This window comes from Lagenorhynchus albirostris, chromosome 5 (assembly GCF_949774975.1).
Source record: "Lagenorhynchus albirostris chromosome 5, mLagAlb1.1, whole genome shotgun sequence".
NCBI lineage: Eukaryota > Metazoa > Chordata > Mammalia > Artiodactyla > Delphinidae > Lagenorhynchus > Lagenorhynchus albirostris.
In genome coordinates this window covers 141,457,337-141,485,159 of record NC_083099.1, presented here as the reverse complement: position 1 = coordinate 141,485,159, position 27,823 = coordinate 141,457,337, and the positions used below count along the sequence as shown (strand labels likewise).

The window sequence follows — 27,823 nt, the reverse complement described above, 5'->3', positions numbered from 1 at the left end:
TCCCGGACCGGGGCATGAACCCGTGTCCCCTGCATCGGCAGGCGGACTCTCAACCACTGCGCCACCAGGGAAGCCCGAAGGGGCTGATTTTTAATCCCTGTGCATGATGTATTTTTAGAAATGATTCCCAGGCCCTTTCGTTTTTATTAGATAGTGAACCTGTCTTTGGCACGCTCCACAGTTCTCTGCAGGCCACACGGCCTCCCCCACCCCGGACGTACACTCCCGCGCCCCTCGTCCAACAGGGGAGGCCCAGCTGGGTGTGGGCTTGCAGGGCCAGTGCAGGCAGAGGGCTGGGGTCTGTCCCACGGGGACCTCCCTTCCAAGCCCCGTTCCAGGGGCCCCTCTCGGACGCACACGGGGCTGGTGACTTCTCAGCTGCTGGACGGCTTGAGATGGGAAGGGAGGAAGCCGGGTAGAAACTGCAGGGGTCACCCTCTGGGGCCATCACCAGTGCGGGCCGCTTGGGGCAGCCCCAGGGCCTGTCTCCCCACGAGGGATTTTTGCTGATCATTTTTGAGTGCCTTTTTAGCAGCCCTGGAAGGTGGCTGGAAATAAAGGGACCAGCCCTTCATGGGTGATGACTTGATAGCCACTTGTCAGGGCACTGAAACCTTTTTTCCTTCTTGGGCGGTGGTGAGGGTGTAGACGGAGCAGATGTGTTCAGTGCTGAGCACTGCCGGGGCAGGGGGCCCCTGCCTGTTGGGTGGGGCGCTGTCCAGGGAGACCAGCCTTACTCCATGTCTTCTCCCTGTCCCTCTCCTTGGAGACTGTGCTACGCCCCACCCCCTACTGTGGTCCCACCCCGAGTGGGGTGTCTGCTGACCCTCTTAAGGTCTGCTAATCATGTGGAAATTGAGGTGACCCAGGGCAATCAGGGATGCTGATTAAAGATACACTGTTTCCTGTAAACTTTCTACATGTTACTACCTCAGTGCTCATGGAATCTGGGCCGTGATCCTCTAAGTAGTTCTACACCTGACTCTGAAACTACTGTTGTCTTTGCCTGTGTGAACGGCAGCGGACTTGAGTTGCTGGCTCCGAATTGAATGCTCTGTAAGTGACATGCACAGCACCTGTGCTTGTGACAAAGAAGAGAGAGGTGTGTGTTGGACTCCCTGTGACCCCTCCCAGCCCCTAACGTTTCCCTGGAGGGAAGGTCACGTTTCAGTTGCCAAGTGTGAAGCGTAAACGCAGGGCCGTGAGGTTCTGCACCCTCTCAGACACGCTGGTGTTTCCAAGAACAAATTGAGTGATTCTGTGCTAGGACTTAACCTTGGAACGGAAGGCTGTACAATCCGCTCGCAGGATGCTTGGCCGGCAGCAACCGCAGGGACCATCCGGACGCGCCTGCTCCCCGAGGCGGATTTTAAAAAGCATTGTCATGGTGAGAAGGCGTTCCTTCTTTAGTGCTTCTCTTAATTTATGTGATCACTGTTTGTCTTCTGTTTTGTATCTTTTTTAAATTGTAAAATTCAAGTGTGAAAAATTGTACAAATAAATTATACATTCTTTTTCCAAACGTGTTGAGGCTCTGGAGATCTGTGTGGCCACCGCGAGCCAATCTGCGTTACTTTGTAGGGCCGGGATGTTGGAGCAGCTGCTGCGTGGTGGGGTGGGTCTGAGGCTGGTGGGGAGGGGCTGGGTCTGAGGCGGCGGGCGGGGGTGGGGGGTGGGGTGGGGTGGGGAATCACTTGTACCTCCCACTTCTCCCAGATTCAGACCCCGAGACCCAACTCTCTTCTAGAACTCTCTGCCCAGTGTCCCAAGAGTTTTCAGAACCTGCCTCCTCAAACATGAGGCTAGCGTCTCTTCCCCTAAAGCTGTCTTCCTAAAATCCCCACGAGCTCATGGTGGCAGAGCTGCTTCCTTAACTAACAAGCATCTCCGTCCCTGGAGTTGTGGCCACAGGTGGGAGAGGGAGCTTGGGTAAATATTTTCCTGCCTGGAACAAAAATCCATTCTCATTCTTCAAATTCCCCAAATCCAGCAGGTCCCAACAGGTAACAGGTGATTGGAGAAAACAACTGGCCGTTGTCTTCATCACGTCAATTTGGGTTAAAATTATGGAAAAACTTGTAATTGAAAAAGAAAAGAAAGCACATGTTTTTGATAGATAACGTTCAAAAATACAGTTGAGGGCTTCCCTGGTGGCGCAGTGGTTGAGAGTCCGCCTGCCGATGCAGGGGACACGGGTTCGTGCCCCGGTCCGGGAAGATCCCACATGCCGCGGAGCGGGTGGGCCCGTGAGCCATGGCCGCTGAGCCTGCGCGTCCGGAGCCTGTGCTCCGCAACGGGAGAGGCCACAGCAGTGAGAGGCCCGCGTACCGCAAAAAAAAAAAAAAAAAAAAAAATGCAGTTGATTCTTGTTACTCGTGGCAATTATGTTGTACAAAGTCATCGCGAACCTTGAATTAGTGAATATTGAATCATGGCTCCTAAGGGACAAATAGGGGCAGGTGCCTGCCAGCCACCTGTCTTTGTCAACCCATCACTGCATAACCTTGTTCGGTATGTGTTTATTTAAAGACACCTTATGGGTATATATTGTTCGTTCGTTAACATTGAACTTATGGCCCACAGCCCTAAAAAACTCACTCCTGAAGGCCGCTTCTCCGCAGGGCACAGCCCAGCCTGCCTGCACTTAGCACACTAGACAGCTCTTTCCCACTCTGCTTGGGGCCATTTCAACAGTGAAATCACCAGCCAAAAGTACAAAAATGCTAAAAAAAACCACCGCACTAAATAGACTGAAAACGATACTTCTTTACAGTCTGAGCTGAAACGCATTCAGCAACTCAAATTTCTTGCCCCTCTGCCCCTGTCCACAAGTGTTGATTTTGCGGGGAACCAATAAATTTTAAAAGCAAGTTGGTGAATCCACCCATAAGGGATCTGCAAATAATAAAGATTGCATACCTGAAAACGTCCATGTGGGCAAGGCAGCTGACATGCTTTCCAGTCACACTTTTCATTTTGGAGTCCCCACGTGAATGGTTTTACTTCTGGATGAGGCTGATTTCACCTAAAAAGTCCAGCCAGAACACTGAAAACATTGATATGTTTGTACTTAAACCTTTATAAAAGACATAGGTTCGATTTGCTCAATATAAATGAACCCAAAATAGTAATTAAAGTGGAAACGAGTATTAAGGAAAGTGTGGAATCTGTGTTGATCATCTTGTGGCTTCCTGCAGCTGGGGCAGGGTGAGTTCGCAGCGTGGAAAATGAATGAACTTTGATTTGCTTCTTGCTGAGCTGTTATGGAGGTCGGGGTACAGTCCTACCTTAAACTCGGGTCCCTGGCCTGTTCTCAGCTCCTTCTCTCTGGTTCTCCTGTGGTTTCCCTGACCTGGCTCTGATTTCAGAGACTTTCTCCTTATGGCCAAGGCTTCACCCTGGAACCTGACTCTGTAAAGAGCCCCACACACACACCCCTGGTTGAAGTCAAATCCTTTGCTGCTTTGGACGCAGAGAAGGTGATGTGGCACGGGTCAGAGCTCTTCTCCCAGCACCCCCAGTGTTTTAAGGGCTGCAATGTATGCTACTTCCAAAGTGACACTTAAAAGATTCACTGTTGTACCAGCTACCTCATTTTAAATGAATTAACCCCATAAACATGGGCATTGCTGTGATTAAAGAACCTGATCTTATAATCCCCTGAAAATCCACTGATCCATTTGAATCCACTGAAGGTGAGTGGATTCAAGGTCAGTGCCCCTTTTGCTGCTTTTATGGCTACCTGGCGGATGATTTGTCCCTGGGACTGGATTACTTTCCTCCCAAACAAAAACTGACCACGGGGACTTTTCTGGCTGGCTGGCTGCTTTCGTCTTTGCTTTCTGCTCCAGAAGGAGAGAAATAAAGGGAGGTCTTCTATAGCATCTTAGAAAATAGTCAGGCATCCGGCAAGTCATTTGGACAAGTGCCCAGCATCTCCTATGCCCACTCCACCCCTCACAGCATTTAGTAAGCACCTGCAGATCCTGCATTCTGGAAAAATGAGGCCTCCTACTTTGGTCAGTTCAATGTGATCTGGCCCCTCTCCTTGCTCTGCTCCAGACTCAGCCCCATCCTATGGGATCAACTGAAGCCCAGGCTTGCCTGGAGTGAGGGGCAAAGAGTGGGCAACACTGCCATTCTAGCACATTCTGCACACGTTGATGGACCTTCAGGCCGATGCTGTAGAGCAGGCAGCAGACCCTGGAGATGCAGGTTCTGATCCGGGTGCCGCCCCTCGTGGGTGGAGATGGGAGATGTGAGAAGGAGAATGGCGGGGGCAGTTCAACCCTTCGCCTGAGCCTCTCCGCCCTCTGAGTGAAGGAATCACACAGAGTGAACTCCAGGGCTGTCTCTCCCTGAGTCCTGAGCAGGTGAGAGGAGAGACAGTGCACTTCTCCCCTATCGATGGCTGGTCGGAACAGGCCTGAGGGATTCCTGGACGTCTGTTCTTTCGGGGTAACAGGAAAGTGATTATGAGTACCTTGTGAGTCCCCAGCGGGCTTGCTCCCTGGGGAAATTCCCGTCCTCTGGAGCACGTACTATCAGCTTTCTTCCTCCACTCAGTCTAGGAATCGCCAGGAAAACCGTAGCGACAGCAAAGAAGAACCCTTGGCAACACGAACACCTCTGATTCTGGTCCCTTGTTGGTATTGGAGCAGTTACTCAGTCCAGCCACGAGGGGGCGCCAGCCTCCAAGTGTCCAGAGCACCCCGTCTCGTACATGAATTCGCATATTGTCCCAAAGCATTGAGGATCACGGAGTCCTGAGTGTCAGAAGGGCCCTGGGATGGGGGTGCGGGTACGGTGGGGGCTGGGTGGGAGGGGACAGTGTAGCTAGTTCACCCCCCTCTCCCCAACAACAAGCGGTTGTCCCACTGGGCCTGGGAGTGGACAGCTCGTGAGATAGCCACTCCCTTTCTGGCGGGCTGTCTGCGTGCGCCCCCAGCCCTGCCCAGTCCAAGGACACTCAGGACCGTGCTGTGCTCCTTCTGGCCAATTCACGGTTAACGGTCCACCTTCTCTGCCCCCCAGACCTGCATTGGCCTGTAAAACCCCGCTGGCTGGGCAGTGACTTTTCTGGACGTGGGCTGTTTACCTGTCAGCCTCATGCCAGGTGGCCAGCGGTTAAGCAGACTGGACACTTGATCAGCACACGTTATACACAACGAATGCCGATTGCTTCACATTCTGTCCCATTTCTTTAACTGGATTCCCCATTTCCCTTCAGCCTCTCATAAATAACCGACCACATTCCTCTGTTCAACTGTTCGTTGTGACCTGATCCAGCACTGAGGGAAGCGGTAGTGCCCACCGACTGCTCCAAGCGTTCCCGCCTGCTGTCACTGTCAGACTTCTCCCCCCCAGATAAAGAAGGTGTCAGAGAAATGTCTGGTCGAAACGAGTTTATTACAAATCAAAGAAACAGGCTTCTGTGTGCATTCACACACGTGGCACTAATGCCCCTAAAACGTCGGGTGTGAAAGGCCACTACAGAAACCGGAATGACCCTTTTAGGATGCTGTGTGGGCATCGGTAACTGATGAACTGATGCAGAGAGCACAGGGCAGCCGTGGACCATCTGTGTAAATCACTTTATGCCCGAAGCCAGCGTGCCCATCACAGCTTCTTACTAGGTCGTCATCCACTAACAGCAGGGATGACGGCTACAGTCTGACTACTAACCACTGGCGCAACTGTGAAATGATCAGCTAATGACGCGAGGCTGGCAGGGAAAGATGTCGGTCGCCGGCTCCCTGGAGACCCCGGGGCGGGGCGGAGGGCGGGTTCAGCCGGGGAACTTGGCGAGCCGAGCCCGGGTCAGCCGCTGCGGCGGCTCCCTCAGGAGCTTCCTCCTGTCGCTGGTGTCGCTGCGCTCCTTCAGCAGCCTGTCGTACTCGTCCTTGTTCTGCAGCAGCTGCAGCATGCCGTTCCGCAGCTGGACGAACGTCTTGAGCATGAAGAACTGGATGATCAAGGGGGTGTGGCTGGAGATGCGGGTGCTGACCTCCTGACAAGAAGGGAGGGGCAGTTAACAGGAGGGTGAGGGGCTGCGGCCGCCAGGAGACCCTGACGTCACCGAGGAGCCCCCGGCACAGACGAGACCTGGCGGGTGCGAAAGCTCCCCACCTGGGATTCAAAAGCACCCTCGTCCTCTGTGCTCCAGGCGGCACCGCGTCGGGGGCCAACCCCAAGCCTGGGCTCCCACCAGCCTCTCCTGATCACTAAATGCTTACTTCTGATGCGAGAGGGTAAAGTGTGCTCTAAAAAGGTTAATGGGCAGACTGAGTACAAAAACTCTGCCCCAAAGATTTTATAACCTTTTTTTTTTTTTAAATCAAAGCTAAAATTATTTAGCAGAAAAGGAGCTGGGCTATCAAAAACCACAGAAGGGAGCTCTCTGAGTTCTGGGCACGTTGAAAGTTCGTTTCGACCTTCCTTTCTCCCTCTCTGTAACTCAGCAGGACCCAGTGGGGTCCTGGGACAATATTCCCTCCTCACCCCACCCATGTCCTCTGCTTTCCTTTTGTCTCTAAAAAAAGAAAATGTATCCAAAGAATAAATTTAATCTGAGAAATGAAAAAAGGCAGCAACAAAGGAAAATAGTCAAGCCAAACAAAATAATAACAGTTTAGCCGTTAAACAAAGTCAAGGACCTTTAGTCCCTCCTCAAGGGCTACAGACAGTATTTTGCGCCATGTCCTCTGAGCTGCTTTACAGATACTAAAACCCCCACCACGTAAAAGAAGTTAACCATATGCTGCCCACGATCACGTAGCCCCCAGATCAGTTGGAACGGTTGAGGATGTTGACCCTTGGTGACCTCACCACCAACCAATCAGAGGAACGTCCACGAGCTCATCACGCACCTCTTTAGCATGTTAACCCTTCCTCTTTTCCCTACAGAATCTCCAAACAAAACCTGGAAAATGGGGAATTGGTTCTTTGGGCCATGAGTCCACCTTCTCCCCAGGATTGCCGGCTTCCTGAGTAAAGCTGTCTCTCATTTTACCCAATACTTGGCTCTCAGTACTGGATTCTTGAGCCATGAGAAGCAGAACCTGAGTTGGGTCATGTCACCACACCCCACCTGCTAGTGCAAAGTTTCTCTTTCCTGAGATAAGTTGATCTCTCAACAAGCTGATATATACTGGTACTGCAGCAAGTTCTGCAACCTCTCCGTGCTTCACTTCCCTTCTCTATAGTATGAGCACCTGGCCTCATGGGAGGGCTGAAAAGATTACATGAGCCAAAAACAAAAGTTTAGAAAGATGCCAGGAGTGGAGCAAGCACTCAGGGTATGTGCGTGGAGGGAATCAGTGAGCTGGAGCTGGAACACATGCTCCGTGCCCCAGGATGAGGGCAGGAGAGGGATGGGACCGCCAGTGTCACCAATGCAGGGCGGGAGAGAAGGGACAGGCAGATGAAGGCATTCCAGGGGGATGCTGGGGCCAAGAAATCGATGTCTGATGTTGGAGAATGGACACCAGCTGAAAGGAAGGGCTGGTCTGTCTGACCGGCAAAACCACAAACCCAAACAGCTTTTGAGAGTCTGGTATGAACACGGCTGCAAAAGTCATTTTCCCATTGTCCTGGAGATCATCCAAATCATCCCTGGTTTTGGTGAAGTAGGAGATGGGTAATGTTCAGCCTGTGACCCGCGTGTAACAGAAGCAGGGGCGGCCAGGCAGAGCCACATAGGGGGAGGGGAGCAGCACGGGTCAGACAGGGAAGGAGAGGGAAAGCCTTTCCTGCCGGGGAGCTCCCTGGTGAGCACAGTAGCCCAGTGAGCAGGGCTGGTGCAGAGTTCTTCCTGACCAAGTGGGTGTGGGGGAGCCGAGGTGGCAGGCCACACAGAGAATCACACAGAAGGGCCACGTTGGCATGAGACCATCTCTTGGGAACTGAGAGGAAATTTCTGAGTAGTGAAAATCAGCTCCCCTGGACCTCTCCGTTGTATTTTCTTTTCATCACCGCAACTATAAGATCCATTACGAGACACGTAAGGCTTCAAGGCCTTGGTGGGTTAACCAAGATCAAACTGGGTTATTTCAGGGGCAGCACCGTTGGGAACAAAAAGAGTGTGACACACATGATATGTCGACTTGTTCACTGTTGAGGGAGGGCTGATTCTTCTAAGAGTCGTGACTGATATGGGCCAATGAATCTGTGTTTTCTCTCTAGGTGTCCTCTGAAATCAGTACTAGATGCTTGCTGGCCAGAGCTCAACGATCTGAAACAGCACATGTGGCTTTCACGCCACTAACTCCTTACTCTGGGCGTCCTTCACTAACTGCATCACCCAGCCCCCCGGCCCTGGACTCAGCTTGACTTGCAGGGTTTCCCATGGTGCCTTGGACTCACCTTTCCGGAAACTGTTTGCAACCACAATACTCCATCTGTAGAACTCGGTTCGCATTTTGTTAAACAGCCGAGAGTCATGCTCTCCCACGAATTCTTCCCCTTCTATTATATTAGTGATCTCTTAATTAAATGCATCAATTTTCTGCCAAGAAGAAAAACGTTAAGTATCAGCGGAGATATTCCAAATACAAGCAAAGTAGTTTGGTGGTCGCATGCCTGCAGAGGGTGGGCGAGCCCTTCTCTGCTGCCTTACGGGCCCGGGTGGGAGGACAGGAGAGAAGAGGCTTTGGCAGCAGACAACCCCAAACTCCCCTCACTGCCCGGGGGTCTCGGGTGAGCGCGCTTGAGGAAGAGCCGATGCTGTGAATGGGATGGCCTGCCACTACCTGCCCACCATCCTCCAACCCCAGCCCCTTTCTGGTGCTAAGTGGCCAGAAGGAGTCCGGATCAGCTTTAGGGGAGTGAAGAGAGACGTGCACAAGGCCCACGCACGATCCCTTTGTAGACAGTGATGTGCGACTCTTCGGCTTGGTGCCCCTGGCAACACTCACATCTATCAGAGAGAACATCTTCCCACTTGCGTCTTCCGGGATATCTAAGCCATACTTCTGTAGCTCCTCTGTTATTCTCTGGTGACTCTCCTTTATCTGATTTTCTAACAGGGGCAGAGATTTCTGAGGAAAATAGAAAACAATGGAAAGCCATAAATATGAAGAGGGAATGAGTCAAGTTTGGCGATGACGGGAAAGGAAGAGTTAGTCCAGTGCTCATAAGATGCTAATTTGTAATTAGGCCAAGTGGATAGTTTATGAGCATCCCACTCAACGTGTGGTCCTCTGACAGGCAACATCCACACCACCTGGGAGAATCCCGGGCCACATCCAGACCCCCTGAATCTGAGCCGGCATCTTCACGAGATGCACAGGAGATCCACGTGTGCTGACGTTTGTTAGCCGACACGGTTAAGCTTTGTGTCTGCAGGATTCTATTCAGAGATTGGACAGCTTTGCAAGTACTTACACAGATGTGCGTGATGAGTTCAGTGGCCAGTCTTTCGGCCAGGCACAGGACCGTGGCCCTTCCTTCCTCCAGAAGATCCCTGTGAGAGAAGACAACGTACGTGTCCATCTGGGTCTAGCCAGAAAATGCAAGTCGGCTCTCTGCTGCTAGGGAAAGCCAAGGCAAATCCAGTTACTTCCCACTGGATGGGATGTCCTGCATCTGGTCCCCAACAAATGTTCAGAATTGGATCGCACAGAGTTGACTGAATTTCAGTAACGTTAGGTATTTCAAAAATGGTACAGAATGATCCTGCCAGCTGATATATCGTGTCTCATGACATCTGACTATAGAAATGGTCTTTATAAAAATACAGTCACCTCTAGATACGTTTTCATAACATGCACATACCCTTCTATATACGTGATGCACATCAGTATCGAGCCTCGTGAAAATATACTGACACAGGTTTACGGATGAACCCTGAACTGGGGGACCCACCCTTCCCCAAGAGGAGAACTTAAACCATGGGCTGGTTGGAGGAAGGAAGCCAAGCCCTTCTCTCACTCTTTCCAAATATGTGTTTGCAGGCTGAGTTATTACATGATTATCTATATTTTAAGGGACTTTTTAGGATGAAGGGTGGCCAGGAAGCATGAATCCACACACCTCTTTGCAAGAGTACACTCATGCCTAGGTTTCAGTTTCCACACCTGTCAATTTCTAAAATTGTAAAATATACATAACATAAAATTCACCATTTCGGTCATTTGTAAGCCCACGTTCAGTGGTATTAAGTACAATTACGTTGCTGTGCGTCCATCACCACCATCCACCTCCAGAACTATCCCATCTTCCCCAAATGAGACTCTGTCCGCATTAAACGTCTCCCCCTCCCCCTCCCCCCAGGCCCTGTCTCTATGACTATGACTCTTCTAGGGGCCTCGTACATGTGGAATCATACAGTGTTTGTCTTTTTCTGACTGGCTTATTTCACTGAGCATAACGTCCTCAAGGTTCATCCGTGTTACAACATGTGCTAGAATTTCCCTCCTTTCTGAGGCCGAATGCTGTTCCACTGTATGCACGGACCACATTCTGTTTATCCCATTCATCTATCAGTGGACACTCAGGTTGCTTCCGTGTTTTAGCTATTGTGAACAATGCTGCTATGAACACAGGTGTACAAGTGTCTCCTCTGAATTATATGTCTCTGCAGGCTTCTGGGAGCATCAAATGTGATAACGTTTACGAAGGACATGGGTCTCCACCTGCATACACATGTGTGCACACAAGGGATCTCAGTGACTGTGTCACTTTTTTTCTCCACATCTTATAAGCTCCTTTTCATTGGCATCTCATTGCACAGCAGTCTAATGGTTGCCAACGCTGTGATCTCTTATTCTGGTTCATTTATATAAATCCCAGGATTTTCAACATTTAGATTCCAAATTTTCACCATTAAAAACAAATCTGTGGGCTTCCCTGGTGGCGCAGTGGTTGAGAGTCCACCTACCGATGCAGGGGACGTGGGTTCGTGCCCCGGTCCGGGAGGATCCCACGTGCCATGGAGCGGCTGGGCCCACGAGCCGTGGCTGCTGAGCCTGTGCGTCCGGAGCCTGTGCTCCGCAACGGGAGAGGCCACGGCAGTGAGAGGCCCGCGTACTGCAAAAAACAAATCTGTAAAAAAAAATATTGTATAATATTGCTTATATGTGGAATCTAGAAAAATGGTACAGATGAACTTATTTGCAAAGCAGAAATAGAGACACAGATGTAGAGAACAAACTTATGGATACCAAGGGGGAAGGGGGGGTTGGGATGAACTGGGAGATTGGGATTGACATATACACATTACTATGTATAAAATAGATAATGAATGAAGACCTACTGTATAGCACAGGGAACTCTACTCAATACTCTGTAATGACCTATATGGGAAAAGAATCTAAAAAAGAGTGGATATATGTATACCTGATTCACTTTGTTGTACACCTGAAACTAACACAACATTGTAAAGCAACTATACTCTAATAAAAATGTAAACAAAAACCAAACCTGTGCTGAACATCCTTTAGCCAACATTAGTGGATACATCTCTGATTACTTTCCTGGGTGGAATTCCTAGAACTGGAACTCAACCTCGGACACGCACCTATGCAGACCGGTTCGCATGTGACCTCAGCACACATTCCCAGCAGCAGAGGTGAAGGTCCACGCCCCTCCTTTCCCACCAACTCTACATCTTCTCATTGTTTCAAATCTAACCAATTTATCAGTCTTTTCCTTTTTAAAAAATGTCATTTTTGGCATTAGGGTTAGAAAGACTTTTATGCTGCGATTATAAATTCTCCGTCTATATTTTCTTCTGGGACGCTTATGGTGCCTTTCTTGTACTTAATTTTAAACTTCAACTGATATTATATTTGGGTATCCCATGTTAAGTAAGGTCACAATTTAATTTTTTCCCAAATATTAAACAATTATCTCAATGCCACTGATGGATGATCCAACAGACATAGCCCAGGGATTTGAATTGCCACATTCATCATAGACCTAATATATGTATCTGAGTCTTATTTCTGGGTTTTCTACTTTGTTTCTATCCTGTTTCACTTACGTTTATATTCCGGTTCCAGAACCATACTATTTCAGTTATTGCAAAAACCTCTGCCTTATTTTGACGTTTTAAATTTATTCTTAGCAGTACTTTGTGAATTCCTCCTTTTTTCTTCCAGGCAAATTCTGTGGTCATTGTCAAGGAACAAACACACATGGATACTCTCAAAATCTGATTTCAGACAGCATCCATTTTCCCCCGTGAGGACGGAGGTCCTTAATTTTGGTTCACACTCGGAAAACACCACCGCCTACCTGAAATGGGCGTGGTTCCCAAAGAAGTCCTGCTCCTTCTGCAGGGCCTTGGTCAGGCTCAGCTGGTGCTGGATGTCCTGATGGCCCCGGCACTTGACGATCATGTAGCCCTTCTTCAGGTGGAAGACGAGGTTTCTCACCACGTCCACTACCTTGTCTTCGGTGCTTTTGTCCACCAGATCGGGCTTCGTCAAGATTCCTGCGACCCAGAGACTTTGGTTAGAGAATGCTCACAGCTTCGCAGAGCGAAAAGTAAGGACAGCTCCTGCCCCTGGGAAGGCAGGTCCCCTGGCCCCTGGTTTCCTCCCACCCTGCTTGAGGGCACACAATAGGGCTTGCAGAGCGAAGGTGTGAGGCTCAGCCCCTGTGTTCTCCCCAAGCTCACATCACCCAGATCTCAGCTCTCACACCAAAGAGACAGTAGAGTGTAATGGCCCTTTTGTGTTCTTTCTGTCCAGTGGAGGAGTTCACTCTCAAACTTTCCTGTGCATCTGAAACACCTTAAGGTAGGTCTTAAAATGCAGAATCTCAGGCCCCATCCCAGAGATTCTGATTCAGGAGGTTTGGTGGGATCGAGGGACTTGCATTTCTAAAACTTCTGCAATTATTTCTGGTGCAGGTGGGGCCTGGCTCACACTTGGAGGAACACTGGTCCAGCCAGGACCAGTTACATCACTTGCGGGGCCCATTACAAAATGGAAACGCAGAACCTCTTGTTCAAACGTTGAGTATTGCAAGATGGCAGCATCAGAGCATCACACCAGGTGTGGACCCTTCGGGTGCGGGGCCCTGTGGGACTGTCCAGCGAAGCCAGCCCAGGACTAACACTGAGGTTTACCGTGTCCACTGGTAGCTGCTGCCCTGGCCCAGAGATTCCCATCCCAGGCACGACAGGCAGCAGGACAAGCAAAGAATGAGAGCCTGCAGCTAAGGATGGTGGAGCAGAAGGTGGAAGGGACTGGGTCCTGACAGCGTCACTGAACAGCGGTCCCGAGGGAAGCAGCCTGTGCCCAGAGTTCTTGTTAGGCGTGAAAATAAATCGCCATTTGTTTCAGCCACTGTACTCGGGTTCTCTGCTATTTACAGCCAAACGCATTTTTTAAAAATAAAATTTACCATTTTAGCCACTTTTAGGTGCACAGTGCAGGGGCATAAAGCACTTCCACGTTGTTGGGCAACTTTGATCACTAACCAGCTCCAAAACCTTTTACTCCTCCCAAGCTGAGACTCTGTCACCACTGAACACCCACTCTTCTTTCCCCCTTTCCCCCCGTTTGACTTCCTGTCTCTATGAACTTGACCACTACAGATCCCTCATATAAGTGGGATCACACAGTATTTGTCCTTCTGCACTGGCTTATGTCATTAAGCATAATGTCTTCAAGATCCACCCACATTGTAGCAGGTGTCCGAACATCCTTCCTTTTTTTTTTGCAGTACGCGGGCCTCTCACTGTTGTGGCCCCTCCCGTTGCGGAGCACAGGCTCCGGACGCGCAGGCTCAGCGGCCATGGCTCACGGGCCCAGCCGCTCCGCGGCATGTGGGATCTTCCCAGACCGGGGCACGAACCCGTGTCCCCTGCATCGGCAGGCGGACTCTCAACCACTGCGCCACCAGGGAAGCCCTATCCTTCCTTTTTAAGGTTGAATACTATTCTATTGTATTGATACAACACATTTTGCGTATCCATTCATCTGTCTGGGACACATGGGTTGTTCTACCTCAAATGCACTGTCAACTGACATAACTGCTTTCTGATTTTGCCTCACCTCCTGAACCCACCATGCCTCTTATAAGCAGGTAGATAGGGATTACAAGCCAACACATGGCCAACAAGAGTCAAATGTGGCCCATTTCATCTGGCCTCAATGTGTTCTCAAAAGGTTCTCATCTTGCATGTGTGCCAGGAAGCACCCACTGGATTCAAGGGATGCTTTTCCACTAACAAGCCACCTACTATTTTTAGATTCTTCCGTCTTCTTACCTATGGTCCTGTCTCCTTGGAGGTCCACCTCCAGAGCCATGCGCAGTGCCTCCACGGTGACGATGTCCACATTAGCGGGGACTACCACCAAGTTGATGGTCTCCTGCTTAAGGATGTACTTCCTGATGAGAGACTTGATCTGTAAGAAAATGAGAGGGTATGAGAGATGAGACAGGTCCTGACCTTGTACTTGCTTCAGACCCTCCAGGTCCCAGAGGTATTTCTCCAAAGAAGCAACTATGGAGAAACGAGCCCACAACACAAGCCTGGTGGTACTTCCCAAGGCAGAGGAACTAAGTTCTCTGTGGTTCAAACAGGGAAAACTGTGAGGTCTTAACTCTTTAACTATCTCCTAAGACCTCAAATCTGACAGTCACAAGAAAAACAAGATGCCAAAAGAATTGCTGGACTATTCCCTAAATCTTTAATCCACAGAGTGAGATTCACTGATCTAGGAATATTATTAGACTTGCTTCTAATGCTCTCTTATGCTTCCCACATAAAACCCCTTCCTAATACGTGCTGGTTTAGATATGGCACAAAATGTAACTATGACCCAAACGAGTCGCCACATAAAACACAAATAAAATGCATTTCCAACTTTGCCTGTTTGCCTTTTTCCACAGAAGCTTCCACCCAACTTGGTGGAGTAGATTTCGACCATCACACTCTCCAAATTCCCCACCTCCTAATACCCACTCTTCAAGCTCAGTCCTGGACTCACTGATGCTTTAATGCAGCCCCACCCCCACAAGGCCCAGGCCAGGATGGAACCTGACGTTTCACCTGATATTCAATGTCAGCTGGCTGATTGCCCACAGCGATCCTGGTGATGCCGAGAAGGTCTATCAGGGTCAGATCCGGGACATGAGGGGAGGTGACTTCCAGACTAATCAGCTCATGACTGATTCTTGTGCCTTCCCCAGCAATGGCAACGTGGGCTAGAGAAGAGGAAGGAGAAAAACAGAATAGAGCTTAGGATGGAATATCACATTACAGCGAATCCTCTGAAAGCAACTCCCACCCACTGTGATTCACGGATGAGGCACGCAGCGAGTCCCCTACATAGGAATGAGTTCCATTCTGAAAGTGCGTTCGTAAGTCCAAGTGTTAAGCTTCTCTTTTCAGATGTCTCACATCGATGATGTAATCTCTGTGGTCTGCATTTACCGAGCCCTGCCATAAATTAGCCTAAACCAGGGTTATGCAAGGACATGCACCCCACTCTTGGAGAAAAAGGACCCCCATTTCTGAACAGGGTTCAGTGATGCCCCAGTCAGCATTTTGGAATGCCTTTTTAATAGGTTAATAGGTGAAGGGGTTCCCTGGTCCCATACCCGTATACCTCTTCCATCAGATCTGTGGGATGGGGAAGCCCTTGAATAAGGGGCCAATACTCCATATTTGGAGACAAGCTTCAAAATTCACACTACGCTCAGGTACGTACTTACATACAAAACAATAAACTACTGAGGTCAGATTCTGTCCAAAGCACTGGTCTTAATGAGAGTAAAAGAAGAGAAAGTACAAGAAAGCTGGGGGCCGGATGTAGGGAAGGGAGGGTTCCCCAGGGACCAGGACGGGCCCAGAAAGGGGAGAGTGGGAATGGTGACAGGCAGACCCCACCCACTTCACCTGGTTGACCAGACAGCCAAATAGGCAATGACAAACAAACACGGGACACTTACCTTCACTGATTTCCTTTTCCACCTGCGAAGCATCTGAAATCTCAGTCTCTTTGTCCCGGAAACTTGACTTTGCCTTTCCACTCGTCTTCATTCACAAGTTTTTTCAGTTTCAGCACCAGAGGACATCTTGTAACAATACCTAGGAGGTCATTATCCATCAGTTCTATACGCTGCTCTTAACAGTCCTATATGGTGGTCTTAGACCAGTGGTTCTCAAATTTCTATACAATCATCTGGGGAGACTGTTAAAACTGTAGACTTTCTGGTCTCACCCTCTGACACTCCGACACATTCTATCTGGGGTGACTCACGAATGTGCATCTTGACTGTATGTTTCAGGTGGTGTTTGGCTTGAAAGCCACTTCTTTAGACCCCCTGCTTCACTCCAGTGTTTTCCATCAGCCCAGGTGGCAAACTACAGTGGGGAGCCCCAAACTTCTGCAAATGTCTTCCATCGTCCCCCAGTGCACACACCCCACTCCTATCAGGAAGGGGGACTGCCCCCGCCAGGCCCCCTCACCACAGTCCCCTTACTGTAAACTTCTTCCAAATCCCACCCGCCTTCACATCTGGCCCGTATTTCAAGACCCAGCTCAGGTGTGCCTTCTTCCCTGGAGCCCTCACTGATCCTCGGCCTGGTGGCTCAAAAAGCACCACTTGGCAGAGCACCAATCCTCACCTCCCAGATGGAGGGTCACCTCTTGGGAAGGGGCTCAGGAAGGACACCCACGTGCACAGCGTTCAGGGCTGAGGACCCACATGCATTTACTCAGACCTTCCACAAGTGCAGGTTATGGACCATCCACACTAAACATGTGATGAGAGGATGTTATGAACTGGGTCTCCTCCCCCCACCACCCTGTCAGACTCATGTGTTGAAGCCCCTAATGCCCAACGTGACTATACTTGGAGATAGGGTATATCTTTAAAGAGGTAATGAACATTAAATGAGGTCATAAGAGTGGGGCCCTAAACAACATGTCTGGCATCCTTCTAAAAAGAGGAAGAGATCCTAGACGTGGGTGCACATAGAGAAAAGGCCACGTGAGGACACAAGGAGAAGAGGGTCATGTGTAAGCTGAGGACACAGGCCTCAGGAGAAACCAATCCTGCTGACACCTTGATCTCGGGCTTCCAGACTCCAGAACTGCGAGAAGTAAATTTCTATTGTTTAAGCTCCTAGTCTGAGGTCCTCTGTTACTGCAGCCTGAGCTGATTAACATACAGGGCAAGTGCTTATGCAGCTGTCCAGGGCCTGTGGGAGCTGCCCTCCTGGGGGCCTTCCCAGAGACCTCCCCTTAAACCACTGGTCCCCGGGATGCCTTGTGGCTTGCAGGAGGCTGGCCCAGCAGAGCTTATCGCTGCCTCTGGGAAGGACGAACCCTGACAGAGCCTCCAGCACGGAGCTCTTGCCTGAGCTCTGGTCCCCAGAGACAGCGATGGCGGGCAGGGCCAGGCCCTGCTCCACGCCCAGGGCCCGCAGGGAGTCAATGAGGTCACTGCAGGGCCGCACCTTCTCCTCATGCTGGTTGTACAGGTTGTTCTCAGACCCCTGGAAGAGGTAGAGTGGGAGACCTCTATCATAGACTGCAGGTCACATGCCATCAAAGATGGACAACTTCAATCGACCTAATATATACAGGTGATTGGAGTTCTCAAAAGAGAGTGGGGGCAAAACAGAAATAAATACTTGAAGAAATAATAGCTAAATTTTTCCCAAGCTTGGTGAAAACTATTAGCCCAAAGATCCAAAAAGCTCAATGAATCCTGAGCAAAGGAAACATAAAGTAAACTAATCAAGGCACATGATAGTCAAATTGCTCAAAACCAGTGATGATGACAAAATGTTTAAAGCAGCCGGAAAATAACATGTGATAAGTACAGAAGAACAAAGATGAGATTTACAGCACATTTCTCACTAGAAGCTATACAAGTGAGTAGACAGTGGAGCAACCTTTTTAAAGTGCTGAGAAAAACCATCAACCCAGAATTCTCTACCCAGCAAACATATCTTTTAAAATAATGAAAGTGAATAAGGACTTTTTCGGATGTACAAAAGTGAATGAATTCATCACCAGCAGACCTGCACTACAGGAAATGTTTAGGATGTCCTTCAAGCCAAAGGAAGATTATATTGAATGGACTTCTTAATCTACACCCAGGAATTTACACCAGAAATGGTGACCACTATGCTTTTTTATTACTTAATTATCTTTAAAAGACATTTGACTATTTGAACAGAAATAACAATGTATTGTGGGGTTTAAAATATTGATAAAATTAAAAATCATGATAAAATAGCATGAAGGCTGGGAGGGGAGAAATGGACACATACTATCGTAAGGTTCTTATACATGAAGTAGTATATTAGCACTTGAAGGTAAACTTGATAAGTTAAGGACACATAATATATTCCCTAAAACAGTTTCATTTAATAAGCCAACAGAGGAGATAAAACAGAATCATAAAAAAACTTGATTAATTCAAAAGAAGGCAGGAAAAGAGGAAAGAGGAGATGAAAAACAAGGCAAATAGAAAACAAATAGCAAAATGATCTTTCCAAGCCCGATTACATTAACAATCACAGAAAATCTAAATAGTCTAAATACTCCTAAAACAGTCAAATGACTTTGAAAAAGAAGAGCAGGGTTGGAGGGCTAACATTCCCTGATTTCCATAATTACTATAAAGCTGTAGTAACCAAAACAATGGGATACTGATGCAAAAATGGAGAAAGAGAATGGAACAGAAGACATAGTCTAGAGATAAACCAATATATTTGTGAACAACTGTTTTTTGACCAAAGTACAAGGGGAATGCAGTGGAAAAAAGGTAACCTTTTCCTTCAACAAATGGTACTGGGATAACTAAACATCTCTATGCAAAAAAATGACCTTGAATCTATGTTTAACACCATGTACAAAAATTAACTCACAGTGGAACACAGACCCAAATGCAAACTCTAAAACTATAGAACTTCTAGAAGAAAACACAGGAGAAAATCTTTGTGACTATGGATTAGGCAAGGATTTCTTAGATATGGCCCCAAGAGTACAAAATCCATAAAAGAACCAACACATAGATTGGACGTCATCAAAATTTAAAACATCTAATCTTTAAAAGAGACTGTTAAGAGAATGGAAAGACAAGGCACAATGTTTGCAAAGCTTATATCTGACAAAGGACTTGTACCCAGAATATATATATAAAGAACGCCCAAACCTCAACAACAAGAAAACCAACAACCCCAGTGGCGAAGAAAATAAGAAAAAATCATTTTACCTTTTACCTTTTTCTAATTCCTATTTTTGTGCATGCTTTATAATATAATTAAATTTTACTGGAAGAGTTGTTTTATAGCATCGTGAGAAGGTGTTCATAGTTTGGACCAGATGAGCCTTTGTGGTCGGGCTGTCCTGTGCCTTGTAGGAGGTGTAGCAGCATCCCTGGCCTCTATTCACTAGTCACTTTGAGTTGTGACAACCAAAATGTCTTCAGACATTGCCAGGTGTTCCAAAGGGTAAAACTGCCCCCAGATGAGAACCACTGCCTTACAGAATGCCTGAGCGCAACATTTCATACATGGGAAATGTTGACAAAATTCAGCAGAGAAGAGGGTACACACACTGACAGGGATGCCCCTGGCCAAACTTTAACGGGGCTCCTTTGAGCCCCCTTCTCCTCTAGGCCTCTCCTTCACCTACTGAGTCCAGACTTATCAAAGAATTGTGCTAAGCCAGTTCATCCAGAATCTCCTCAGCTTTGACAGCCAGTCAGTTCCTTCCTCACCTCCCTTCATCCTAACCTAATTCCTCTAGGTAATTCTTCCTCCTGTCCTCCACCCTGCCCGCTGGCTATAAATCCCCACTTGTCCTTGTATCCACATTGAGCGCAATCTCTCTCCCCTATTGCAATAGTCTTGAATAAAATCTTCCTTGCCATTTTTAAACAAGTGTCCTGAGCAATTTTTCTCTATAACAACACTTCAGAAAGGTTCGGAGCACAATTCCCCACAGAAAGACTCGTGGTGGCTGTGCACACACCTGGCTGTACCTTTACACTCATCAGTGACCTCAGTCTTAGCCCTCCTTATGGGTTCTTTTTGTTTTCGTTTCTTTATACCACCCATTCATGAGAGTTTATAAACATGAATACTAATTAGTCAAATGCATGTACCAACCACCTGGGTTAAGAAAACACATATTCCCTGTACTTAAGACACTCCATCTACCCCTCCCCAGGCACCTTCCTCCTAAAACCACTCCAGCCCCAGAAGGTTCTTCCGTTCTCAGGTTGGTGATAACGATGTCCTTGCCTCTTCATTACAGTCTTACCGCCCGTGCATCTTTCCCTAAACAATACGTGGCTTATGGTTGCCTGTTGTGGATGTTTATATAAATGGGACCATATCGTATATTTCTTCTGTGACTTGATTCTAGGGTTCACCATTGTTTATCTATTTTTAGTTTTGTTTTTTTTGGCCACTCCGTTCGGCTTGCAGGATCTCAGTTCCACAACCAGGGTTGAACCCGGGCCACGGCAGTGTAAGTGCCAAGCCCTAACCACTGGACCACCAGGGGACTCCCGCACCATTGTTTTCTAGACTCAGCCATCTTGATACCTGGAACTCTAGCTCGTTCCTTTTCACTGCTGTATGGAATCCTACTGCATGAGCACACCACAATCTATGTATGCATTCCACTACTCACGGGCACTTGTGTTGTTTCTGGTTTTGCTTAGAAAGAATGCTATATGAACGTGGAAAAATGCTTCTCAAACTTCAGCACAAAGAAGAATCACTTGGAGGGTCTGTTAGAACACAGATGGTAGGCTCTGTCCCTGAAATTTCTAGTTCACTAGGTCTGGGGGAAGGATATGTGAGTGTGATCACTTCCACGTCAAACTTCCCCGAGGATGTTGATGCTGCTTCTCTGGGGACCACACTCTAAGAACCAAGGTCTACACCTAGAAGTGGAATTGCTGGGTCATAAGACACCCTCTGTTCAACCTGGCCGAAAAAGGCAAAGCTACATCCGAACACATGGGTCTGAGCACTGGGAGTCCTTCCTGCCCTCTACCCTGCCAGTTACAGCCAGGAGAGAGACGACAGTTATATTAGGGTGGTGGAAAGATGGGTGGACCTTCTAATTTTTCTATGTCCTCCAACGTAGTTTGTAATATTGTTTAAAACATTGTTAAACATTGATTATGAAAATGGAGCCAACTGGGAAGACGCGGAAGATCCATTGTGTTGAAACATGTGACAGCAATAAACAGAGCTCTTCCTAAGTGCCCGGCCTCTATCTCTTCTCAACAGCCACACAAGGTAAATACTATCATTATTCCGACTTTACAGATGGAAAATCGGGCTTCTAAAGGGAAGAATAACCACCCAAGATCACACAGCTGCCAGTGTCAGCACCGGAATCAAATTCAGGTTGAGCTGATTCCAGAAGCCAAGTCTGGTTCCCACCAAAAATATGTCTCGATTCTAGGAGAAAAGACACCACATGGCTTCACCGTGAGGTGGTGTCACAGTGACACCTCAGAGGTTTGAACGCGAGACTGAACCATGATGTGTGCATGTGATAACACAGGGCTCCTCGGGCCCAGTGCCTGGGGACAATTCCTATACTAGCCGATCAGCATCTTGCCTGGTTTTCCAGACCAAAATTGCACCCCAACCAGCATCAGCTAAGGCCAAACACTGTCTGCATTTGGCTGCAAGAAGGGCCCAAACAGAATGAGTAGAGTCTTTGTATCCACGTCCTGCCCTCAGAGAGATGTGGAAGAGGGCACCTCCGGGCAGCAACGGCATCACTGTATCAGTGGGCAGCCCGCAAGTGGACACAGCTCAGGTCCACACGGAGAGTGGTTTTCAGGCATCAACTTACCGTTTCCTCATTTCTCCCCACCAGATCATCATTTCCATTTAGTAACAGATGACTGGATGCAGAAGGTGAATCGGGTTCTTTGATTTTCAAGTCAGAATGAACCACCTTCTTCCTTTATCAGGTCAGCTTAAAACCAAGTAGGTCAGGATTAACACAATTCAGAAGCTGAGTACATTCAATCATGGAACCAAACCCACCATAAGACACACTGGGACACAGTGGGAGCTCAGAAAGAAATGACAGGACAACTCCAAGGAACCAAGTGTCAAATGAGGACAGGTGCTCCCAACTAGCTCAGTGGTCTTCAAGGATATGCTTCCGGATCTCCAAAGATTTTTTTAAACTCTGTATTTCCCATCATGATTGTAGGTTGAACATCAAAAATTTTTTTCACCATAAATTTAAATAGTGGCAAAGGATGAAATTTCTGATGTATCTTTAAGTTTACATTTAAAAGTAAAATTATTATAAAATTCTTTCCAGTGTAGATGAGGGATTCTAAATATTATGATAATTTAACACCAAACCTGTCTTTTATAAAATATGAACTCCAGGGCTTCCCGGGTGGCGCAGTGGTTGAGAATCTGCCTGCCAATGCAGCAGACACGGGTTCGAGCCCTGGTCTGGGAAGATCCCACATGCCGCGGAGCAACTGGGCCCATGAGCCACAACTACTGAGCCTGCGCATCTGGAGCCTGTGCTCCGCAATAGGAGAGGCCGTGACAGTGAGAGGCCCGCGCACCGCGATGAAGAGTGGCCCCTGCTCGCTGCAACCAGAGAAAGCCCTCGCACAGAAACGAAGACCCAACGCAGCAAAAAAAAAAAAAAAAAAAAAAATGAACTGCAAGTCTTTTACTCTGTTCCTTTTGATCCCCGACTTCAGATTTTTGTTCCATTTCCCCCACCTAAATGGATCTTAAAGGCATTCATTTTATTTTTGAAAGCATTTAATTGGCCCCCTTATCATACTTGTCTGCACCCAGAAAATACGTATGCATATATCTGAAATTCATTAAAATTTTTTTCTGGGACCATAAGTCTCTAAATATTAAAATGTACACATCTAATAATCTTAGATAAAAGTAAATGAAAATATTTCTCCTATGACTTGAAATAAATGTTATAAAAAATATAAAGCACTTACTTACCTCCAATATACCTTCCTTTTACTTGACAATGTAACGTTGACCCGTCGGCAGAAATTCAGAGCTGTTCTCCGACACCTCCTTGAAATCAGGCAAAACATACAAATTAGACCAGAACCCTGGCGAATAAATGATAGCGCTCACCAAGTTTCTTCCCCATTGCTGAGAATGGTGCAGATGAAGGGGGGATGTGCTTTGAAAGAGATTCACAGTTCCCTAAGTCCTTTTTGTGAACCTTAAATATTTAAACTCTAAGGTAGATGGATAAGGCACAGAGCCTTGCTGTCAATGTACGGCCTGAATCAACACTTTTTTTTTTTTTTTTGTGATGCTCTTGCTTCTTCTCAAGGGACCCTACCCCAAGGCCTATATGATTTTGGGTCCATACCAGTGCAGTTGAAAGGGCAAGGTTGTTAAAAAAAAAAAAAAGTGTACTGGCGGGGGAGGGATGCATTCTGTTCATTGTATAGTGAGAGAAAAGCAATTTTGAAAGGTGATCAATTTTAAAGAGTCCTTATGGAATCTGGCAATCTGGAAATTTATTCCCTAACCACCACCCACCCCCATGCCTTTGGAAAGACTTCGTGTGCCCAGGGGGTCCCGGGCTGGAGCTGGGGCCCCATATTAGAGACTACAACTTCAGTTGACCTTACTGCACCCAGTCAGGTGGCATCATTAGTCCCCAGGGCTACCACCCCATGACCGTGGGTTCTTTGTGAACAAATTCCCTTCCTCTGTTTGTTTCATCAAATGACATTCCCTGAGGGCTTCCCTGGTGGCGCAGTGGTTGAGAGTCCGCCTGCCGATGCAGGGGACACGGGTTCGTGCCCCGGTCCGGGAAGATCCCACATGCCGCGGAGCGGCTGGGCCCGTGAGCCATGGCCGCTGAATCTGCGCGTCCGGAGCCTGTGCTCTGCAACAGGAGAGGCCACAACAGTGAGAGGCCCGTGTACCGCAAAAAAAAAAAAAAAAAAAAGACATTTCCTGAAAGCAAAATCTTGTGACTTTTGTCTGTACATCTTAATTATTTGTACCTATCTTGGATCATCTTTGAAAATCAGTTTGGATCTCAGGAGCAAAGCCATCTCAGTAATAAAAACCAGTTTTACTTATTCATCACATTCAGCATCTGGCTGCACTTGTCAAACTGAGCTGAACGCGTTCACCCATTCTGGCCATGCTAGAGTCAAGCCGTGTGACCCTTAGCCCTCAGCCCCGAACTGCTCATGAGACGTCTAACCCCTACCCTGTGTCTGCAGACAAGATGGCAGGGAGCTTCGAGGCGGGCACAGCACTGGGCATCTCTCTCCTTTCCAGCTCCCAGCTCCCCAGTCCTGCACACCCACACTGGTCAGTAGTGGGGTTACTGCACCAGGCTCTTCTCTCACTCCAAAGGTTGGGGAGGGGAGGGATGGGGAGAAACTGCCCAGGTGCTGTGGGTTCTTTCCATTCTGTCTGTCCACTCAGGTTCCCCCTGTCCATGGGGGCGGCTGGCTGGCGGTACCACCCCCTCCCCCTTAAGATCTCCCAGAGTGCTAGTTTGCCCATGGCTCCCAGACCCAGATGCCATTCCCCAGTGTCACTGGAGAATCCCTGCAGTGGAGGGCGGGGAGGGGATCAAAGGGTTGCCCAGGGGAGCTCTGTCCTTGTGGGAAAGCTTCCTCAGCCCAGTCTGCAGAGAGGAGCAGGGATGTGAGGGAGGATTGGCTCCCCTAAGCCCTAAATAAGGGCCACCTACCAAGCAAATTCAAGAAAACACCGGATTCAGTGTCTGCAAACTGCCCAAATAATTCAGTCCAGTTAACCCTCTCAGGACTTAGATTTGCTTTTTCTCATCAAAGTGTTTTGCCTTCCAGAAACTCACTGACATTTACATTGTTTATGATTGTAATAGGGAAGAACAAATCTGACTCCATATTAGATCTGTTTCTTTTACTTTTAACCTTTATATTCTATTCCTTTTGCTACAAGTTAATCATTAAAGAGATGTCGCCTGTAGCTTAAAGTAAACGTCATGGCCCCCAAGCCTGAATGTAAAATGAATATACCTTTTCAGCTCACAGGAAACACTCTGACCCAGCCCACCTGTGTATGGCTGCAGGAAAGAAGAAATTAGCACACCCCCTCCTCCAGTCAGGCTGAAATCCAGAGATATTTGCAACAATTTAAGGCCTTTCTGCTTTACCTCTTCACCTCCCCGCTCTTCGTTGTACGAAAGAAACTAGCATCCAGACCCCGGGAAGAGGGTTCTCTAGGTCATCGGTCGTCCGTCTTCTCGGACTCCCAGCTTTCCGAATAAAGTCCTTATTCCTTACGCCCAACACCTCATCTCCCAATTTACTGGCCTCTCCCAGGGCGAGCAGAAACGGTGCAGACTCAGTAATTTGGTTAAAAGGTTAAAATCTTTGGTTAAAATCTTGTACTTTAGACCTAAGCCTCTCTATCAAATCAAGATGAGCTGAGTATCGGGAGGTGGGCGGAAGAGAAGTGAAGGACCTGGGTGGGGGGGCGGGGGGAGGGCACGTCCACAGGCCGGTGGGGAACTTCCTGGCCAGCAGCTCTGTTCTAAAGTAGAAAGATGACATGAACATTTTAGGAGTCTTCTGGGGACTTGACAGCTGAGGGGGAGGTGGGGGGAAGGGTTGACATCACTTGACCTTACTTCCGGCAAAAACTTGATTTAAAATTGGACTGAATGATTCCGAGGATTCCACACGCGCAGCTCTGCGGTCACCCGCGGTGGGGTCGGGGTGAGGAGGGCTGCGGCGCAGGTGTCATCAGCGCCTGGGTTTCCCGTCAGCCCCCAGGGCTGTCCTACCTGCCTCCATCCTGAAGACCAAGTATGCCGGCTCCACGCCGTCACACCCGGCTGCACAGGCTACGAGGAAGGCAGACCCTGGGCAACTCTCCATCCCCTGGGTTAAGGGTCCTCCACGCAGGGCACTTTTGCGTATGCCCCATCTCTCGGGCCAGCCCTTGCTTCCTATAGGGCGGCTCCGGCACCCAAAACCTCCCAGCGACCCTCCGCTTCAACCTCCCTCTATTCAGAAGGATTGGTGAAGACCCCTGGTCCATGCGCTTCCAAGGAAACCCCCGGGGCAGCTGACTTGTCTGGTTTGCACTCCTTAGCAGGAAATATAAACTGATATATGAAGCTTGGTCAGCCGTTTGGGGTGCGCTTGGAGGTCACGCAGCAGTGGATGTGAAATTTTTGCAGTGCGCCCCTCTTAACCGGCTCCCTCGGAGACCCTCTTTGACCCCATCCCCTCCACGTGCCCACCTTCTCAGGCAGAAAAGCCGCCAGTTTGGGGGGTGGAGGACTGTTTTTGATGCATCACGCAGGAGCCTCAGCAGCGTGTCGGTAGGAAAGTAGAATCAGCGGTGCTCTCAGCCCAGCCAACGTCGCCATTACTATTACTATCGTCATCATCATATTCATTATCATGTCAATATCACTAATAATCATGATCGCTTTTACTACGACTAGCTTGCGCAATACCCGCACCCCGGAGCGCTCAACTCCCAGCCAGCCGCCCAAATGCCCCGAGGCCTCTGGCCGGCGGAGGGTGCCCAGACCCAGAAGCGCGACACTTACCGTCCGCGTGCAGTGACCGGCGCCAGGCGCCCGCCGCTCTTCGACTTTAAGCAGCGCGAGCGCCGCCCCTCGCTCCCCGCCCGCCCCTGGCCGCGGGCAAACGAAACCCTCACGTTCCCAGGGCTGCGGGATTAGAAACGAAACGTAATGCGTAGTGCACCAGCGCCTCCGGCGGCCCCTGCGCCCCGCGCCCCCAGCCTCCTCGAGGCCCCCCAGGTGTGTCCCCGCACCAGCAGCATGCCTGGGAGCTTGCGGGAAATGCAGATTCTCGGCGCCCACCCAGACCTGCTGCATCAGAAACTCTGGGGCGCAGGACCCAGCTACCTGAGCTTCATCCGCCCCTTCTGATGGTTCTGGCGCGGTTTGAGAACCGCTGCTCTGACAGTCCCGAGTCATCCAAAGCTGAACGTAGCTTTGAACTTCGCTTTGAACTTAGCCGGTGCCTTAAACCTCTGGTCTTCTGAACAGATGCTTGATAACTGGGTGTCTTAAAACCCTGCCGTAGGTTCACTGGGAACATTCCTGCACCAAAACGGATTCTTACGCATTCTAAGCTCATGGCAGCTCCCCACCCCAATTCTTCCTCCCCCCTCAGACCCACATCATCCTCCTTTCTCAATTCTCCTTATCTTCTTCAAGCCCTCCCTGGAGTTTAGCTCATTTGCTTTCTTCAGGATGGAAGTGGGTGGAAGATGGAGGGGAGGGGTGGCAGGGTCAAGCGGACCAAAAAGTGGCCCTTCCAGTGAGGGCCCTGTGGGGGGCAGTAACCTTTCCCTTTGGAAGGAGCTGGCACCGCACCTCCCTTCCCCTTTGCTCAGCTAACGAGCCCGGACAACACGCCTCCCCCCTACAAGGACCCCTATTATTAGGAAGAACACCCCTCACGCCACACAAAGACCCAGGACCTGCTGCCTTTCCAAGTGCTGTGGTCAGGTGTCGACTGAAAGAAAAAAAAACCGCACACCTAAAAATTGAGAATCATGTTTTATTTGGTGGACTTACTGAGGACTTACCCCAGAAGATGGCCTCTCAGATGGCTCTGAGGGACAGCTCCAAAGAGGTCAGGGAGGAAGCAGGATGTATAGGAGTTTCTGTAACAAAAAGCAGGTAGTTGGAACGTCAAAAGATTACTGTTAATTAAAGAAAAACCAGACATCTCAAGTGAATGACTTCAGCACTTTTCTATGTATGGGAAGATGCAAGAGTCTGGGCTCATAGAAATCATTCCTTTGATGTGCACCTTAACCATCTAGGGCCAGTATCCTCTTTTTCTCCGTGCT

The 27,823-nt window shown here is 48.8% G+C and overlaps 1 protein-coding gene across 1 annotated transcript; it reads right to left on the bottom strand.

The window, feature by feature from the left end:
* Positions 1-5,390: 5,390 nt before the first annotated feature.
* Positions 5,391-26,782, bottom strand: LOC132520335 (interferon-induced GTP-binding protein Mx1-like). Its single transcript, XM_060149092.1, is given in 14 exon segments — positions 5,391-6,010; positions 7,393-7,466; positions 8,365-8,506; positions 8,916-9,038; positions 9,385-9,463; positions 12,238-12,436; positions 14,222-14,360; positions 15,008-15,162; positions 15,910-15,973; positions 15,975-16,049; positions 17,270-17,461; positions 21,804-21,929; positions 26,544-26,666; positions 26,774-26,782. Coding segments are annotated over 14 exon segments (1,722 nt in total). The 3' UTR covers positions 5,391-5,788.
* Positions 26,783-27,823: the final 1,041 nt, after the last annotated feature.